The sequence below is a fragment of the Harpia harpyja genome, chromosome 14 (genome assembly GCF_026419915.1).
Source record: "Harpia harpyja isolate bHarHar1 chromosome 14, bHarHar1 primary haplotype, whole genome shotgun sequence".
NCBI classification, from domain to species: Eukaryota; Metazoa; Chordata; class Aves; order Accipitriformes; family Accipitridae; genus Harpia; species Harpia harpyja.
In genome coordinates this window covers 412302-431269 of record NC_068953.1, presented here as the reverse complement: position 1 = coordinate 431269, position 18968 = coordinate 412302, and the positions used below count along the sequence as shown (strand labels likewise).

Here is an 18968-nt window from a genome sequence, read left to right as displayed (position 1 = left end):
ACTTGCAAGCAAATTGTTAATTTTTCTAATAAATTAGCCAAGTTCCCCTTTAAAAATATTTCTGAGACTTCTCCCTGTTACACATTTTAAAAGACTGTTGCAGAGGTACACTAAACTACAAGAGTGATCCCTGACTCCCAGGGATTTTTTCCTGTGCTTGCAAGGAAAATATCCCCTCTGAATATTCTTCGCCTTTTAGAAATTAACCTTTGAATTAATGTTTTAGATATACAGGTAACCAGTTCTGCAAAAAGTATTCCAAACTTCAACAGTGGTATTTCTACTTCACTGTTTCCTAGTAGAAATACATCACTGGACACAGCTTAGGGCACTTGCCTATCTACAGGTGCATCATCTTGTGTAGAGTCATTTTGCAAACAACTGATACCCACAGTAGTTTCCCTTGGTGCTCCCAGTTGATGAACTAGTGCACAGCAGAAATTCTGGCTACTGCTCAAGTACCAGCACTTTGATTGACTCCATGCGACTCCAGCCCTCAGAGGAATCCCATCTTCCTGTATGCTTTTCCAAACGTATGTACTGAAGAAGCCTCTCAACTTAGTGGCATGAAAAATCTAATTAGAACAATTTTACTTTTATACCCAAGTCATTAAAACATAAAGGGTATCACTAATCCCTAGACTGATCATAGGGAAACTCCACTGATAGTTTTCCTGCATTTCAGTTCTGCTGGGAGCACCATTCATTTTCTCTTTAGCTACTTTTTTATCTTAAATGTGTACTAAACCCATCTTGCACAGCAGGACAGCCGATTTCCTGCGTGGTACTGCCTGCCTGTTTGCTGAAGTCCATGAAAAGTAACTGAATGCCTCCGGTTTTGTTCTTTTTGGGGTTTACCCACCTAAGACAATGGATCTTACAAACAGCACTACTCTTTTAACCTGGCAAGACCCATCTTGAAAGTGCATGGAATTTTTCTAGAATTAGGCCCCAATTTTCTGTGACCATTTATACAAGTGCAAGCAAATGTGAAGTCAGTGTCAAGAACTTCTGCAGAACGGATGTAAATTATGCTCCTTGTGCAGGTTTGTCTACACCAGCTGCAGTACGCTACAGCATAAAGCTTTTCTGCAGCTGCCTGTGTGCTTTCCCCCCCAAGGAATGGTATCTCGCTCTCTCCAGCTTCAGTCACACATTCCTGATCCCTCCCTTGTTCTCCTCCCATTACCATCAAAGGGGATTCTCTATGTTCTGAGGTGGGTGTGTTTGCAAATGACTAGAAGAATAGAAATATGTTGGTGCTTGTCTTGTGTTCTCTGCCTTTTATGTTCCAAATGCTCCCCATTTCAAGACGGGACAGATGGTCTGATCAAACATTTCTCTCACTAGAATAGAGACCTCTGCTGCAAAACCAGATCTCCCTGCACCTTAAAATGCAGTGCCCTGGAATACCTGGCAAATCAGTTAAGCTGAAAATGCTGTGCAAGTACGCAAACATCAGATGCTGGGTGAAAATCTCTGTACTTAGACCTCATATTACAACCTCTTCATCAGAGAAACAATGACAAAGCATACTGCAAGGGGAACGCAGAAGTCTAATTAATACAAAATATCAATACCACCCTCAGCCCTCTCCCAGGCACAAGTGATCATAAGGATAACCCATCCAAATGAGCAGCATATACAACTTTACAAAGACATATGTATGGTTCTCTGGTCAGCCCTTATAAATAGCATTTTACATATTAAAATAAATATGTCCACGTTGCCAAAGTAGCAAGAGGTTTCTTCGTTATTTAAAAAAAATATGTTACAAAACAATATCATTTATATTTCTTGCTTAGTTTAAAAAAAAAGCAATAAAAAAGTCATTTTATAAAATAATACGAAAGTAAATTGAGTACAAGAGTGTCCATCCCTAGCACATGTCCTGGGTTTGTATGTTATGACTTATCATGAGATGCTGACCTCCAGGAAGTCATGTAATCATTCCTTCACTTCTAGTTGGACAAAAGAAATCCAGTGCTTGCTTTTTTCACCACTTGTATCAAGTCCATGACGTAAAATTCATGGCAAGGGAAGAAGTCCTAGACCTGGGGAAGGTTCTCATTGCTGCTATTTATGGCTTTCCTACTCCTTGTATCAGATTGCCTTGTGTAACACAGGAACGTGATGTGAATGGCCAAAACTGAGCCCTGGAGTTTGGAGGTAACGAGTTCCAGTCAAATAGTGTAAGTAAGAAATTGCCTTTTTTTTTCCTTGACACATCCTAAGTGTGCAAGAGTGTGGGAGCACGTGGGCGTGTACAGGTTTGAGCATGCATGGGTGTGAGCGTGCATCTGCCTGCATGAGCGTAAGGAAGAAGATTAGAAAGTGTGGGAGAAGGGCTTAGAGTCTCCTCCTGATCTAATCTCTCTGCCCCTCTGAAGACCCCTTCCTAGTTACCACTGCTGAGCATCCCCAGAAGTTTACTGGGCTCCAGGCCCTGTTGCTGTGCCATCTTCTGAACATCAAAACCCATGTGCATGAGGAACTGGATCACATTCATCTCCTGCCCTGTGAACTGGTCCCTGATAGTGGGGCACGAGGGGTTGCAGTGAGGCCATGGACAGCTGTCAATCAGATGAATTGGGCAGCCTTTCAGAGGGGCCTTCCCATTTTTGTTGCTCTCATGTAGGCTCCGATCCCAACAATGCAGGGCACGGGGTAATGATGTCCCCTTCACCTGGATGTCTGTCCAGTGACTGAAAAGACAAACCGTACAGATTGTATCAGAGGGGTCAGGCTGTCAGGACTGGTTAATTCCCCTACCATTTCCCTGTTGACCTTTCATAGAATCTGCAAAAGCACTCACTTGCGTGTAATGATCTCATGAGACAAACAGGCAGGAGCAAAGCTAGCGCTAAAGGAAAAAAGGAAACATAGATTAGGTCTTGGAAGGACAAAGTAACTCCTGCTAAATAGAACCTTCCGGACTAGGTAGAAAGTGGAATTTTTGCTGCCCCTGGCAAGATTTTTAGAAACAGCAGTTACTATCATGATACAAAACCTGACTGGACTGGAAAGTATCTAGAAGAAAAGGGGCTCCATCCTGCCTAACAGTGCACATTTGCAACAAGAGACTCCTGAATACCTGCTCTTGTATGAAGCAAGTAAGGCACATTAACGGTTCCTCCTCTGTTGTCTCATCAACTCTCTGGACGTTTTATGATCAGTACTTTTCAAAACATCCCTGTGAGGTTAATGGCTGCGCAATGGCAAGGAGTCTCAGACCTCACCTTGGAGGTAGGAAAGGAAAAAAACACGTTCTTATTGATAACAAAGGGTAGCTGATAATTATGGAGCTGAAAATTACTTTGTACTTATCCAGAAATGAAAAAGACAAGATTCTTGATGTAGACAAACTAATAGTTACCAAATTTAGAACATTTGTTTCTGCAGAGATCTGAGAAATGCTGCTAGGATACTGGTTAAGAATGTCTCTTAGAAATAAACATGCCAGGTTTTCATCAATTAAATACTTACGTCACATCCTTTAAGGTGTTTCTCAGCTCCCTACCCAGATTCTGGATGTAGAGCCACTGCCCTTCCTGAACAGGCTGGCCAGTGAGGTGTACATTGTCTACAGTAAGTTGGGCCTCATCAAAGAGCCACTGGACAACAAAGACTGGACCTAGGAAGACAAAATTTGGAAAAGGGATTGCTCTAAGTTAGCTGCAGATACAGAGGAAACCCTAGAATCCATTTTATCTCTCCTCTGATACTTACATCGAAGAGTGGGGTAAATCTTATATCCAAAAAAGCAATTCCATTCCTCTCCCTCTTTAAACTGCAGCTTACAGCGTTCAGGAACAATACCATTCCAATATCTAGAAGACAAAGCAGTAACAGAATGAAAGGCATAGTGCAATCTTAACAGCCGCCTTTCCATATCCCAGTCTATTTCTGTTCTCATTATAGTTCCAGCTTATTGACACCAGAGTTCTTTCTTGGCTACATTGTCCCATCAACACATTTTAGAGCATCTACAACTGCACACATTCTTTTGCCTGTCTAGATTTTAAATTACTGTCTTTTCCAATAAAATCATTGAAAAATCACTGATGTAGATGATAAAGACTTTTTAAGTATCAAAATGAAGATAGAGGACATCTCCACACTCTAACCTCTTACAAAAGTGTACTTCAGAGCATCTGATTGTACCTTATTCCTCTTCTGATGGCTTCCGTTGGAGCACATGTTATGGTATCAATACAGTCAGTTCTGCGATACTGTTTATTATCCAGGAACCATCCAGAGTCTGCCAAGCCTCGAACCTGAATCCCTTGATAACCCATCTCCTCCAGCTGCTCTGCCACTCGATCCACATTCAGGAGCACTCCTGTCCCTCCAGCACTGCAACAGCAATGTTAATACTGCAGTCATGAAGCACACACAGCTATTAAATGGCTGGCTTGCATATGTATCCTGTCATAGCAGTGACACTCTATAAACAACTTCATCTATCCGCAGGACTACCCACTACTAACTTGCTAGTCACCAAGTTATTTCCTTGCTTTGCAAAACACTCAGAAATACAGCCAGTGCTGAGTAACAATCCGATACCTCAGAAACCAAATCCTGTTCTTATTCTTTCTTCTGGGAGATCTATATGCTTTATATAATTTGCAAGAGGTTTGGCAGCTCAAAAACTGAAAGAATCTGAAGTGAGACAAATTCACCCTTTGCAACTTCTATATTACACCCCTGTGTAACATATGCTGAGTGTACCATAGCTTTGCACAACATAGCACGATTCAGAGCATCTGCGTCAAGCAAGTCTGATTCTTTAATTCAGATGTCTTGAATCTATTCACAAGAGGCATGCATTTCATGGTGTGGGCCAACAGGACCCAGAATTCTTGATGCAGGGAAGAATGAACACATTCGCTCCATCTTGCAAAGCTTTTACCTTGTTGTTATTTTCTCCATTTTCTCCTAAGTGTACCTGGACCAAAAGCTGAGGAAATATTATATCATGCCCTGTTGTGCCACTTAGAAGAGAAAACAGAAGAGATACAGGGTTTGCTGTGTTAGCGTTACTGCATTCCTAAAAGAATTTTTTCAGGAGCTGCTGAGACCTCCTCCCTAACAACTTGCTACCGTGGAAATCTCCCATCTTCACCACAGGAAATCTTGTAGATACCTACCTGCTCCCTGCTAGCAGCAACACTTTTGCAGTGCTAAGACCTTTTCCCACCAGCTCCTTTATAACCTCCTGAATGATCAGTGCTCCCATGAAGGCATATTCATCTGGAAGAGATAGCTCAGTGTCAACAAAACGATTTCTTGTCCAGGCTAAGACTTTTGCTTCCTCTCCACAAATGCTTAAGAACTTACGAAGAGATTATGAACCTAAAACCAGGCCCATTTTCTCCACCTGTATCAAGTACACCTAACAAGAGATACTCCCCCTCATACAAAACTTGCTTCCCTGAAAGTGAATAGAGAGTGAACAGAATACACAAGAACACAAGCACACCTTCCTACAACAGTGCTTAGGAACTGCTAAACTCAGAGAGTGAAAACAAGAAGGAAGGCGCTGGGACCCTTTCTCTATAAATGAGGAATACGCACACCTTCCTACCACCTGGAATCTCAGTTCCAACTTACTGCATCCCTTTTTTCCCCAGTCATAAAGCCAATTCAGACACGCAATGTTTCGCAAAATGTTATACCTACATAGACCGCTACTTCCTCGGCACCACCAAAAGGCAGCCATGTTTGCTGAAATGTAACTGCTTCATAGGAACAATCGGAAGAAGCCATCATGAAGTGAAAAAGGCCCTTACTGTGACAAAAAGTGTATCTGTGGTATCCACGAGTGGTCATCGAGTGACACGGTGCCTGGTTTAAGGCTAGAACTCACAACTAACTCAAAGAAAAGCATTAACCTCCTGCCTTTTCAGTGCCACATCACAGACCATCTTAGACCAAATTATTTTGTTCACAGCAGCATCTATCAACAGTAATTCCATTCTGGTCAAAGAAAACTCTTCATGAACAAGTGAGAGGAGAACTAAGCCCCTGGTGCTTCTATAGACATTACTGCACACAGACACCAATCCTGCTTAAGTTGGGGAACCCAGAGAAGTACATGAGGTAGAACAATTAATTTGCATGAAATCCAGCTTAATCTGGAAGAGGACTCCTTTAAGCAGACTCCCAGAGTTCCGTCATCATCAAAATGACAGCCGATGGCAATGCATGTATTAAGATGAATTATTCTTCGTTTCCCAAAGAAACCTGCAGACAGCTTTAGCCTGACACATGACGGCTCCTTTCAAAGGCCACATATCCTCCTGAAAGAAGTCTGAAGCTAAATTCACTGCACTTGCCTCTCAGATCAGCAAAGCAAAGTTGCATGCAACAAACCATGGTTCCTCAGCTACACCATTTAATTTGCTGTGTGCTGGAACCTGGAGATTCATCTGAAAGGAATTTCGTTCCTCTAATCCTTGCACACTGCATCAGTGTAACATCTCTGCAAGCAGTGGCTCTGAACTATGTCAAAACAGCCTGAGCTAAAGAGATCAGGATGTTTTATCTGGAAGTAGCTTGATATTCCTTCCTGCCCTTCAGCAAAAAAAAGCCTGTTCTTCATTCACGCAATTTCACAGAAGTCTGGCCATATCCTTTAATGTGTGATGTCTGGGGCAGCAACAGCCCATCAGCAACACTCACTTTTCTCAGACTTGGAAGAGGCACCGCTCCAAACATCACTTGAGCAATAAGGGATGAATCTGTAATAGAGAGCTGTGTGAGTACTGATGGTCCTTTGACATGCAAGGAGGGGTGAGGAAAGGGTCAAGTAAGTGGAAGAAAATTAAACCCTGGGGAGGGGAAAAGGGAAGAGTTTCTTGTCCAGTTAGACAACTTACCTTCTTGCACACCAAGTGACAATTATAACTGTCTTGAACTTTCTCCTGAACACTGGTAGCTTTACTGAGTTAAATCAACCAATAATGTGTCTTTTATCAATCTAATTGAAGCACTGAGTTCAGTGGACAGAACGATGGGCCAAGATTTTGCTCTTAGCTGTCCCACTGATATGGTGGATGGCCTGCCACAGGGAAACTCTTTGTGCTTCAGTTTTTCACATAAAAAATGAGAAGACCTTGTCAATGCAGTGTAAATGCTGACTGCAGCCACTGGAGGTTTTTGCAGGAATGAAGTTATCTTCCCATTTTTGTCTCCGGCTTGCAGAATGCAAATTAACATCCCTCTCTTCTGCTTTTCCCTCCTATATAGATGCATATATCAACTGGCGTCTTTCTCATTTCTCTTTGAACCAGAAGAGCTGTTCCACATTCCTCTCAAATTGGCAAATGTGTAACATACTATCAGCCCACCACTCACAACAGTATTTGCCACTTCATCTATTTCAGAAGGCTCTCTAAGCTATCCCCAGTTTTTCTTCGTTAGATCACCCCAGAACTCCACGGAGACTGGACTTAAGTTTCTCCAGACCTTGCCAGCGCTACTTGTTAGAGAGCTGAACTAGAACAAATGAGGAAACATACAACTTCCTCTCACAAGTGTTAGTCTTAATCTGTCTTTGTAGCATTCTTGCTAGCCTAAAAGGCAGGAGATGCTGTTTAAGTATAAACCTATTTCCCTTCGTTGTCCCTCCTTACACCATGTTTGCATTCCACCAGTGGGGATTTTCTTCTGGCTGTGATGACAGGATCCCGGTTCCTGCAGATGGGCACAAAGAAACAAGAAATGTACAGATGACGGTCTATGACTTCAGAGAAACCATATGAGCTTCATGCGGGATCTCTGACCACACAGAAGACAAACATCCATGATGGAATACACTGGTAAGGGAAGGGGAAGGAACATTTCTAAATTTGCCCTTAGGCAGATGTGACTTTCAGAATTTGATTCCTGCTAGAGATGAGGCTTGTCTAGAAGACTCTTGTAGTACAGAAAAGTGACATGTTCTTAAAATTAAGTACTTCCTCAAAAATCAAATCCTAGCAGGTAAATTCCAATGTATGCAATTATAAGACCTGTGTGAGTGGCAGAGGTTTAGGTACTCGGAAAGCTGGAGCATAAGCAGCAAGAATGAAGGGAGAAGCTCAGCATTTCTGTGCTGACTCAGGAGCCGGGTGGTCCGGAGCGTGGGTGTCCGGGGTGCTAACTCCACCTTATGGGTGACACTGAAAAGATGCTACAAATACTTTACGTATGCACCAGATGTATGCTTTCACACAGAGAATCTCTGTAGTTGGTTAAGTGACGTTACGCAATTGTAAACGGGGAAAAGGTGGAACCACGCAGCTCCAGGTAAAAGCCCAGACAGTTAATCTGATTTCTCCCTATGCACATAGGGCCAGTCCTACTACAGGCAAACACACCCCCCCAGCGCAGTGTGCAAGGAAGTGCATCTGTCCTGACGAGCAGAGGACGAGGCCCAAGAACAGTTCTTCTGACACGACTAACAGAAACACAAAGTCTCTTTAAAAAACAAAAAACTAAAACACAGCTCTGAAGATCCCAGCAGGTTTGCGAGTACGTGCATGCCTTTAAAGCAGAGCGAGCATATTGGCCAGAGTTCCAAAGACCAGTACCGTCTACCGGTGATAACCCAATGTCCAACCACACGTGCACATCTCTGCTTCTACAGCTTTCCCAGAGAGCGGAGATGCACGCTCGTTCGGGCGTCCTCTGGCAGGAGCGAGAGCCCATCCGTGCCGTGACGCCACGCTAGCGCCGGGGCAGGAGCGGTCACGCGGCAGCGACCACGCGCCCGCGATGGCGCCGACGCCGCGGGCGGCTGCCCCGGCCCGGCCTCGCTTCCTCGGGGGCTGCCCCGCGGGGCAGAGGGGGACGACTCACCCACTCGGGTCGCGGGCCACTCCCTGGAGCTCATGAGCCTCCGCATGGTGTCGTAGCGGGTGTCGCAGTTCTCCCTGTTGAAGCAGTACCACCCTCCTGGTGAGGGGAAGAGAGGGGGTCAGCCGCCCCGCCGCCCTGCCCGGCGCTGGGCCCGCGGGCGGGGGGCCGGGCTGCGGCGGGCGACGCCGAGGGGCCGCTGGAGGGGCGCGGGCAGGCGGGGGGCCGCGGCGGAGCGGAGCGGGCGACGGCCGAGGGAAGGCGGCCGGCGGCGGGGGGCTGGGGCGTCGAGGGCAGCCGGGGGCCGCCCCCCCTCTGCCGAACCCCGCCCGGCGCGGGGGGACGGGGACGAGGACGGGACGGGACCCACACGAGGCGCCGGCGCTCACCTTCCAGGAAGAGCAGCCACCGCCGACTGCCCTTGGACTCCTTGAGGTAGTAGCTGAGGACAAACAAACAGGAGGCGGCGCGGCGTTAGCGGGAGCCGGGCCCGACCGCAGCGCTTTGATGCCCGCCGGGCCGGGGCGCCGGGGCTGCGCCGAGCGTTTGGGCAGAGCGCAGGGGCGGCGGCGGCGGAACGGGCGCCGGCGGGCGGCGGCGCTCGCGGCCGCCAAGACAAGCGCCTCGGGCCGCCGCCGCCGCCGCCCGGGAGGCGCTCGCTGCACCTGTCGCCGCCGCGCCGCGCGCCGCCGCGCGGTGGCGCCAGAGCCCTCGGCGCCGGGGCGGGGGGAGCGCGCGGCGGGCCGGGGCCGGGGCCGGGGCCGGGGCCGGGACTCGGGGAGCGCGCGTCCGGGGCCGGGGCCCCGGGGCACCGGCGGGGGCCGCGGCGAGGCCGCCGGCGGGCGGCTGCGGGGCAGCCCCGGGGCGGCGCGGAGCCGGCCGGCGGGGCGCCGTGCGGAGCGGAGCGCGGCGCGGGGACTCACCCGGCCGGGCTGCCGTCGTTGCAGGTGACCGAGGCGTTGTGCAGGAGGTGCAGGCGCAGGTCGTGCGGCAGCGCCTGGGCCGAGCAGGGGTACAGCGACTGCGCCAGGCTCTTGACCTGCGCCATGAAGCTGTCCATGTTGCCCTCCACGGCGGTGAAGTCCAGCGGGAAGCTCTCGGCCGCGGCCGCCGCCGCCTCGCCGCGCTCGCGGGCCGCCGGGCCCCGCCGCCGCCAGCCCTTCCTGCCCTCGCCGCCGGGCCCGGCGTGCAGCAGCCCCAGCAGCAGCAGGAGGTGCACGGCCGCCGTGCCCATCGCCGCCCGCCGCCACCCGCCGCTCGCCGCGGCGGCAGCAGCAGCCAGCCCCCGGCGGCGGGCAGCGCCGCCCGCGCTCCGCCGCGCCCCGCCGCGCCGCCCGCGGGGACGGGGGTCGGCGGCGGGCGGCGAGGGCGGCGAGGACAGCGCCGGCGGCGCGGGCTCGGCGGCGCGGCTGCCGGCGCAGGAGCCCGCCGCCCGCTCCCAGGCGGCGAGCATGACAGAGGGGCACGGAGTGCGCGGGGAGCGCGCCGGGGGCGCCGCCAGCCCGGGCGCCGCGTGGGGCAGCAGCCGGCCAGCCCCCGCCCTGCCCTGCCCTCCGCCCCCTCGGAGCGAGGCGGAGGGAGCGGGGGGTCTGCGCCGCGCCGCACCGGCACGGCGCGGCGGGCCGCTCCGTCGGGGCGCGCCCCGCGCCCGCCGGCGCCGCCATCGCCGCCCCTGCCGGCGCCGGGGCCGCGGCGGCGGCGGCCGGCGGCGCCCGCCAGCCTCGCCCGCAGGGCGGCGGGGGCGCGGGGCGGCCTCTCGCCGGGGCCGGGGCCGGGGCCCCGGGGCCGGCCCTGGGGGTCGGGCCGCGCGGGCGCGAGGACCCGCACGTGGCAGTCCCTGCGGCGGCGCCCCCGGCCCGCGCCGCCGCCCCCCCCCCGCTCCCCCCCACTCCCCCCGCGGCCCCGACGGCGGCTCCTCCCCGGCTCCACGTGGGCGGTGCCGCCCGTCCCACCCCGCGGGACGTGCCACCCCCGCTCCCCCCCAGCAGCGCTATGCCCCGCGCCCCCCCGGCCGCCGTCGGTGCGGGCCCTCCCCTCACCCCCCCCCCCCCCCCCACGCCGCCACGGGCCGGGCCGGGGGTGGCCGCGGAGCCCTCGGGGCGGGCGCGGCGGGGGCTGCCTCGCGGTGCCGGGCTCAGCCCGGCCCCGGCCCGCCAGGAGCCGCGGAAAGCCGGGAGACGGTCGTTTGCCCCAAAGACATCGCCGTCCGGCCCGCGTAGGCGCCCGCGGGTGACCGGGGCGGGCGGCGGGTCGCTGCCGGCCGGGGGAATGCTGCTGCCGGGGAACACGAGGGGACGCGGTGGTCCCGGCTGCGCTTAGAGGGACACCGGGAGAGAGAGGACTCTCCTGCAGCGGTTGGGGGGGGGGGGCGCGGCTCGGTCCCCGGCTCGGTCCCTGCCGGGCGCGGCGGCCCCTCGCCCCGCCTGCAGCCCCCCGACGGCGGGCGCGGCTCTCGGCGGCGGGCGAGCCGGCCGCAGCCTTCGCGCCACGGGGGGCCTTTGCCTCGGTGTTCGCCGCGGCTCCTGAGGTTTGCCCTCCAGCAGCTCTCCCTGGTTCTTCCCTGGGGCTGGGACTTCGCCAGCGGTCGCAGGAAGGATCCTGGAGAAAAGGCCGTACCGAGTCCCGGTTGCTAGAGTGCCTGTCTGTGAGAGCGAAGAACGTCACAGAAATGCTGTCCTTATCGCAGACCTCGGTATTAAAAACCGAGGAAAAACAGAGAAAATGCTACGCTTTGAATAATTCCGTCTTCGTTTGGATACCAAAACGGACAGCTCATGCCCCGCAAAAGCCCTCCAGAGAGGAGCAGGGAAACAGTCTGTCTTTACCGGGAGATGTAATCTTATCTGGGATCAGAAAAGGTGAAAATAGTATAATCTTAAAATAGTAAGTGGAGGGGTGTTTTGTAGAGCAAGACTTAAGGCTGTCCAGCTGCTGCAACTACATTTTTTACCTTGGCATGTTTTGACTTTCTAAGCATATCCTCAACACTGAATTTCCTACATACATAGCACGTGGTTTTGCAATTTGCTTGCTATGTTGGTTTTTTTAATGTTTCAGTTACTCCTAAGTAGTCTCAATCTTAGCTCTGTCCTCAGTCAGATTTTTACCTCCAAATGTTTTCTTTTATTTAAGTGCTGATAGTACCGACAGTATCTTTAAGCCAGAAAAAGCCACTAAATTGCACGTACCCCTCCACGCACGCACTACGTTCGTGCCCATGGATACATTTTTGGTCCCAGCACAATTCAGCGTCATCGTACCTTTTTCTACGCTGGCCTCAATATCCCTTTCTCACTGGCTGTGACAGGTATGAGCAGTTGATCACTAGGACTACTTACAGCAAGTTAGAGAGCTTGTCCGGCTGCCTGAGCAGAGGTGCAGCTGGAAAACCGGTTAGTTTGCGCCACGTCTGAACGGATGAATCAGCAAGTCCTCAAGAGTGCTTCGGGATCACTGGAACAGTCGGCATGAACAACTCCAGGACCTCATCTTCCACTAGCTGCAGCAAGAAAATAGGATGAATAAGATTGCTGAACGCCATCTTTCTTCTTCAGAGAAAAGGCTGCCATTCATCTCACTGATAGGCTTGCCTTTTTCCTGGTTTCCATGCTCCTGCTCTTTGGGGAGGTCTGCAGCTACTGGACTCTGTACCATGTTGTACCAGCTGGTGTGTTAAGGGGTGACTGAATGTGATACACCACTGAAGGACCTTAGGGCAAAGAGGAATGCGTGTTAAGGTTGCAGATCTGGGGGCCTTTTTGTCCAAAGAGGTGAAGCAAAGAAATTTAAATGTTGTCTGTCTTGGCTTTACTGAGCCCCCTTCAGCTTTTTTCTTCTCCCGGGTCAGGTAACTCAGAGAGGGTTTCTTTCAAAGCACTCTTACTTGTCATTCTTCCAAAGCCCAGTAAGATGTTTGTATTACCTGTCATGAAGGAGCGAGAGGGCTGCTAAGAAGAGTGTAAGGCTGCGTGAGGTTATGGCATGACAGACTGCTTTCTTACTTCTAGACATTTAAATCTGGCACAGTTTAACTCTTTGACATACTGAACTTGAGAGAAGATCAAAGTGCATGCAGATGTTAGAGAATTTTATAATACTGTCCTTCACCACGAGAGGTTCACTAAGTTTTCGTCTTTTGAGAAGACCCACCCTACATTGAATAGATTGGGCTCAGTACGGAAGGAAGCTCAGTGAAAGCTGTGGAAGAATTGAACAACTGCTCCGGGCGCTGAGAATTGGGCATTTTTATTGGTAGGAGTAAGGCACGTAGGAGGCCAGCAAGAGATTTTTAATGATTGGGAATAATGTTAAGGGAGATGCTGTTTTCATTTAATACCTCTCAAAATGAAATATCCTGCGTAATATATTCCACTGTGTTCTAATGCAGTTCTATATGTTGAAGTATATTGGACTGTGCTACACAACACCAAACAAGACAGTTCTGAAATTCCCTAGGACTCTGCCAGGACTGAGGCAGCTCCAGGACTTGTCCTTTTGATGTTTCCCTGTCAGAAACTGAGAGGATTACACCTGGAGTCCTGTGCAAGGACTTGTGCCACAGGTATGGTTGCCCTTCATAGCCAGCTCTCACGCCTGATTTAAGCAGCTCTGCAGCCCTGGCTCAGCTGAAGTTCCCTGGCTTGTTTCTTGGGTCTTGTGTTGATCAAAAGCGTGTGTGTGTGTCTGTGGTGTCAGTTACCCCATAGAAGACCACTCACCAACAGATAAAATCCTGCTTTCACATAGTCAGCTACCGCCATCTCTTCTAACATCAGTGCTGGGTGGGGGTAAAGGAGCTCCGACAGGGCAATAGTGCTCGTTTCTACGCTTTATACAAACCTAACGTGCTGTGTGATGCTCTGGTAGGAACCACCCTCTTGAATGTCTCCAGGACCCTGCATGATCAGTAGCATGTACCATTGGTACAGACAGGAGGAAATACTCTTCGGCATCGTTAACTCTGATAAGTAACTGTTGTTCTATATTCTGTTTTGGAACTGGTTACAACGTATTTCTTGATGTTCACAGTTGATTTCCTATCCATTTGAGAGAAAAAAAATGGGGGGTTTCCATGCTTTGTTGAGAAGCAAATTTATGCATTATTCTCTGTGTGGGCGTGTGAGAGAATGCAAACGTGCATAATACCAGGGATATTTATCTAATGCAAAGCACTAGCTGCCTAAAAGGTGATTTTGGGGAAAGGTCATACTACAGTTTGTTCACTGTAATCACTAATGAAATGCAATTTCTGAAAAGTTTTTAGCATGGTGGATGTTGTTTTGCTGAGGCTCACCTGGTAGATTTGCAGGCATCCTCTTGATCCTCACAGTGGCAGAAGTCCGAATTGTTAAGGGTATTTTCAACTATTCCCTAATGAGTTCCTCTTTCTTTGTAGCACTTTAATGAACTCCAGGTTGTAGTTACCTCCCCCTTCTTTCTCTCCTGATGCTTCTAATTTCAGATAAATATTTGAGATTAGAAGTGGTTCTGGGTATGAAATGTGACCCTTAACCTCCATGCAGCTTTCTGATTATGACATGCCATTAAAAAACTAGATTCATCTCTCTAATCCCGCAACTTGGAAATGTTCAGCTCAAATTACATCGGTGTCTTTTTAACAGGAGCAACATTTCTTTAAGGGATGTGTCACTTCCAAATGCAAAATAGGAAACAGCTGCCAGCTTCAGACATCAAATAGCAGCTACCCCCTATCCAGAAACAAGACCAATTTTTTGGGCTCCGTGAAGCCCAATATGTATCTTTTAAAATCGAATGGCTGCTCCACCTCAGCAGCTGAATAATCACTGGGGTTAACATAGCGGTTTTAATTGTTTCTTCTTCTTCATACCTTCTGTGAAGGTATGAATTAGAGGAAGGACAGGATATCTTCATTCTGTGTTAGATACTTGCAAAGCTTTGGATCTTTACCGTATTTTAAAGACTAAGAACTTGCACACCATAGGTATTCGTCACACCCTTTGGAGGCAAAAGTGTGCCAACTTTCAGAACAATCTTGCCCTTAAGTCCTCATGCCTCTTCACATATTTTACAGCAAAAGGTAGGGAATTACAAGAAATATGTCTCTAGACTTGTGACTGTTACAGAGGTGGCAACAGAGAATGATTAGTGATTGTTTCTTAGTAAGAGCTGGGGAACTCCAAGGAAGAAGTTCTGAAACAAACAAAATGAAGTACTTCGGTCATACAATACCATTTAACTGTGGTATCCATTGCCCCATGATCCTGTGGATGCCAAAAGCTCAGATGGGCTCAAAACGTGGCTGGGCAAATTCATGTAAGAGCGAGCCATCAGATATGATCAGATGTAAAGACACATGCTCTGACTCAGGAAGTCTAGGAGATGCAGATTGCTGAAAACTGGAAGTTGATACTGGGGCAAATATAGTTGCAGAGTCTTCTGCTCTGCTGCTGTTCCCAGTTGCTGTCAGAGGTAGTGTTCTGATTACCTTGGTGTGAGCCTGTGTAGCCATTCTTATTAAGAAGCTCTTCTAAGATGTGGGGGGCCTCTCTCCTAGAAAAGAGCATCCTTGAGAGGACCGCGATTCATAACGTACTTATGCAATGCTGAATTTCAGAGTATGAACAAAGTTCTTCACTACATAAGATGAGAACTGACAAGTAAAAGGATGTTGGTAATACCTCCATATATAGCTATCATGATTATACTTGGACAGTTCCATAGCTGCTTAGCTAAAATAGTAAAAAAAAAAAAAAAAGTGCTCACAGACAACTTACAGGGTATTGACATATGATTGAAAATCATTCAGCTGATATGGACCAACAAGTTACTAATCAGCTGTTCTGTGGTAACTGGCCATATATATACACCTTGTCCATCCCAGCTCTGAAAGTAAAATGAAATCATAGAATCATAGAACAGCCCAGGTTGGAAGGGACCTCTGGTCCAATGTTTTGTGGGAAAAGGAGCCTAGGTGAGATTATCTAGCACCCTGTCTGATGGCATTTTGAAAACCTCCAGCGATGGAGACTCTACCCTCAACCCTGGGAGGTTGTTCTCACCATAAAAGATTTCTTTCTTGTGTCAAGATAAGTGTTGTCCTGATGCAACTTGTACCCACAGCCCCTTGTCTTCTCCATGTGGCTCCTTGTGAAGAGAGAGCCTCCTTCCTCTTTGTAGCTGCCCCTTAAGTACTGGAATATTTTAATGAGGTTCCCCTTGACATCAACTTAAACCATTTTAATGTGTTCAGGAGTTACAGACATAGACTGGGGTGCCAATGTCCTGAATGTGTAGCTGTATAGGTGATATGACAATGATGCTTCCCAATGGAACGGAAAGAACAACTGTGAAGACATTTTAAAGTGTTATTTTTAAACAATGCATTATACACCAGGACATCCTTTACTACTATTACTACATCTTATTGAGCAGTTATGGTGTTGGGTGGATTTAGGAATCCATGTGCATAAGCAAGGGGATGTCTCTCCATCATGAAAATTCCTGTCCTCTCTTTTTCTCCCTTCTCTCACACTGCCGATATGGTAAAAACGAGCAAGTGTTATCTTGTACAAATGTGTCTTGCCTTAAAAGGATCTTTTTCCTTTATAAGCCAAGCAAAGCAGACATTTTTGTGGGCGCTGGGGGTGGCAGTGGGGACTTAAGCTTAACATATATGATAAATATAGAAGAAGTAGAGAAAGTATTTGGCATGTGGTAGCAACTTAGGCTAAATAAATTCCAGTGGTTACCCAAACTAAAAGTTTTTTTTTTTTATAGCAAACAAAACAGACTGTAGTTGAATCTCTGAGAGCGCCTTCGACGCTGAAAAGGCGGTGTTGAGAGTGAAAGGGGAGCTCATAAGTGAAATAAAGTCTCTGAGAAATTTTGTGTCATAAAACGTAAGATAATCTTGGTTCCCTAGCTGCAGTCATCTCATCTGAATGGCTGAGTTTGCAACACTAATTGTGAGATGCCCAATCGATGTTTTTCCTTTTTTTTGGCCATAAGAAATGGCTTTCCAAGGCAGTGGGATGCTGAAATTTGTCTAACCACCGGTGCCCTGATTGTGACGCCGTCTAGACACTCATCTGACAATGGGAACGTGGTAAGATGCTCCCCTCCTCTCCCTGAAACGTGGCTGTCGCAATAGCTTTTATCTTTTGCCAAGGAGTACCTGTCTTGTACACGTGGATATTTTCGCAGTTGTTAGTCGCTGCCAGCACTGCTTGGTAAAGAGGCAAGAGCTGAAGTCTGCAGAAGAGCTTTCTTGCCGTAAATTTGGCACGTGAGCGCGCAGCCCCCCGAACAGATCCCTCCGACTCGGGGTGAAGAACGACCGCGCGTACGCGGCCTGCTGCGCACCGGGCTTTGCTACGTCGGCCGGCCGGGTGGGCTCGCATTTGGGGGGGTCACCGCGTACAGCTGCCAGGCAAGGTCCAAGCACAACGAAGAAATCCGCTTTATTTCCTGAGGGGTCAGGCGACCGATCCCAACACCGGCAACCCCAGGGGAAAGACAACGCGTTGTCAGCAGCTGCCGGAGCCGCCGGCCGCTCGCCCCTCCAGCTCCCCGCCGGCGGGACCGCCTCCCCTCCCCTCCCCTCGGCCGGGCGGGGGTCGCCGCCGCCCGCCCGTCCCGCTCCCTCCGCCGAGGCAACGGCTTGTGGCCTGGAGGCCGCGGCCGCCGCACGCTCCTTTGCCTGCCCTTCGCTGCGGGTGCCGCTGGTACTGCCAGCCGCCCTCCGCACCCGGGGAACGGCAAACGCCGGGCCGCCGCGGGCAGCCGGCCCCGGCTCCGCCCGGCCGGGAGACTCGCCCGCGGCTCTCCGCTGCGCTCCGCGGCGGGGCGGGGCGGGGCGGGGCGCGGCCTGCAGGCAGGGGCGGCCCGGGGCCCAGCTCCGCCCCAGCCGCGCAGGGGCCGGCGCCGCGGCGGGAGGGAAGATGGCGGCGGCGGCGGCGGGCGGGGGGGGGTGCCGTGGTGTCGGTGCTGGCCCCCAGCGGGCGGCGGGTCACGGTGCGGGTGGGGCCCGGCACGGTGCTGCTGCAGGTGGGTCCGGGGCGGGGGCGGCCGGCGGAGCGGCGTAGGCGCGGCGGCAGGGCGGCGGGCCGGCCGGTAACGCCTCTGTTCTCTCCGCAGATCCTCGAGGAGGTCTGCAGGAAGCAGGGCGGCAGCCCCGGCGAGTACGGCCTGAAGTGAGTCTCACCGCGGGGCCACCTCCGCCCTGCTGGGCCGGCGGCGCGGCCCGGCCCGGCCCGGGCCCGGCTGGAGGCCGCGCCGCCGGTGGGAGAGGCCCCGCCCGCGGCTGCTCTCCCGGGCCGGGCGGCGCCGGGCCCGGCGCTGCCCCGCCGCGGCGGCGTCGGCGAGGCGCACGCCCGGTGCCCGCGGCCTTGCCCCTGGTGCCGGCGCGCCGCCGAAGGGTGTCCGGCGAGGCCTGCTCCGCCGCCGGGCCTGGGGGCGGGAACGCGCGGGGGCCTGGCGGGTGGGTGTCCGAAGGGGGCCCGGGGGCCCTTGGGCTGTGCCCCGAGGTCGGTCTTGGTTTTAGTCCTTGCCGCAGCTGCGTGGGGCTTGCGTGGTAGCGCACGAGGACGTTATTCGCAGTCGTCCCTGGGGAGAGAGGGATCCACACGCTGCCGTCCAGACAGTTCTCCAGCAGAGTTACTTTGTTCAAATTGATCTCTCCCCATCTCCCCCGTGGCACGTCCCTTCGCTTTTGGGATGGGTACTGAGATCCTGTGTAACCTCCACGAAGATGTCCCTCCCCACACACGCACTTCTGCTAGTTCAGAGGCCGGTAGGAGTCTTCTCCTCTCTTACCCGGTGGTTTGACCGTATACTTCTACGGTATCATAATCAAGAGGTTATTTGTCTGAGTGGCAGTAAGAAAAAGTGCCTTTTTATTTAACAGTGAACACCAGGCTTGAATTCAGTATTCAGTCAACTTGTATTCAGTTGCTCTTTATTTCTTAAAGCCTGAGGAGGAACATATATTTGGGTATTTTAGCTGTGACCTCTACAAACTGCAGCTTTTTTGGTATGCAGAATAATTTTTGTTGATGACTGTTTTGTCAGTTACCAGTTGAGCATTGTTGAATTGTGCTCTATGGCTTCTAGTCAGTGTGCGGGGAATTCTCTTGCTCAATACGTGG

The 18968-nt window shown here is 51.2% G+C and overlaps 2 protein-coding genes across 9 annotated transcripts in view; one reads left to right on the top strand and one right to left on the bottom strand.

The window, feature by feature from the left end:
• Positions 1-1463: 1463 nt before the first annotated feature.
• NOTUM (notum, palmitoleoyl-protein carboxylesterase) lies at positions 1464-10104 on the bottom strand. Its single transcript, XM_052808638.1, has 11 exons — positions 9765-10104; positions 9231-9283; positions 8845-8940; positions 7638-7698; positions 6685-6743; positions 5151-5253; positions 4165-4356; positions 3730-3830; positions 3487-3634; positions 2816-2863; positions 1464-2705 (listed from the first exon to the last, which is right to left on the bottom strand). The coding sequence occupies exons 1-11, from the start codon at positions 10073-10075 to the stop codon at positions 2399-2401; spliced, it is 1479 nt and encodes a 492-aa protein (XP_052664598.1). The 5' UTR covers positions 10076-10104; the 3' UTR covers positions 1464-2398.
• A 7634-nt stretch (positions 10105-17738) lies between these two features.
• The window catches only part of ASPSCR1 (ASPSCR1 tether for SLC2A4, UBX domain containing), a 50181-nt gene continuing 48951 nt past the window's right edge, over positions 17739-18968 (top strand). For 4 of the 8 annotated variants that reach the window (XR_008238272.1, XM_052808066.1, XM_052808065.1 and 1 more), the window contains exons 1-2: positions 17739-17868; positions 17959-18014. Coding sequence is in view for 3 of the 8 variants with exons in the window: in XM_052808066.1 (XP_052664026.1) it covers positions 17763-17868; positions 17959-18014 (162 nt within the window). In the remaining 5 variants the exon portion in view is untranslated. Of the gene's footprint in view, positions 17869-17958; positions 18015-18294; positions 18614-18968 lie in introns of those variants that run through there. The other 4 variants (XM_052808073.1, XM_052808070.1, XM_052808068.1 and 1 more) reach the window with 4 other exon arrangements.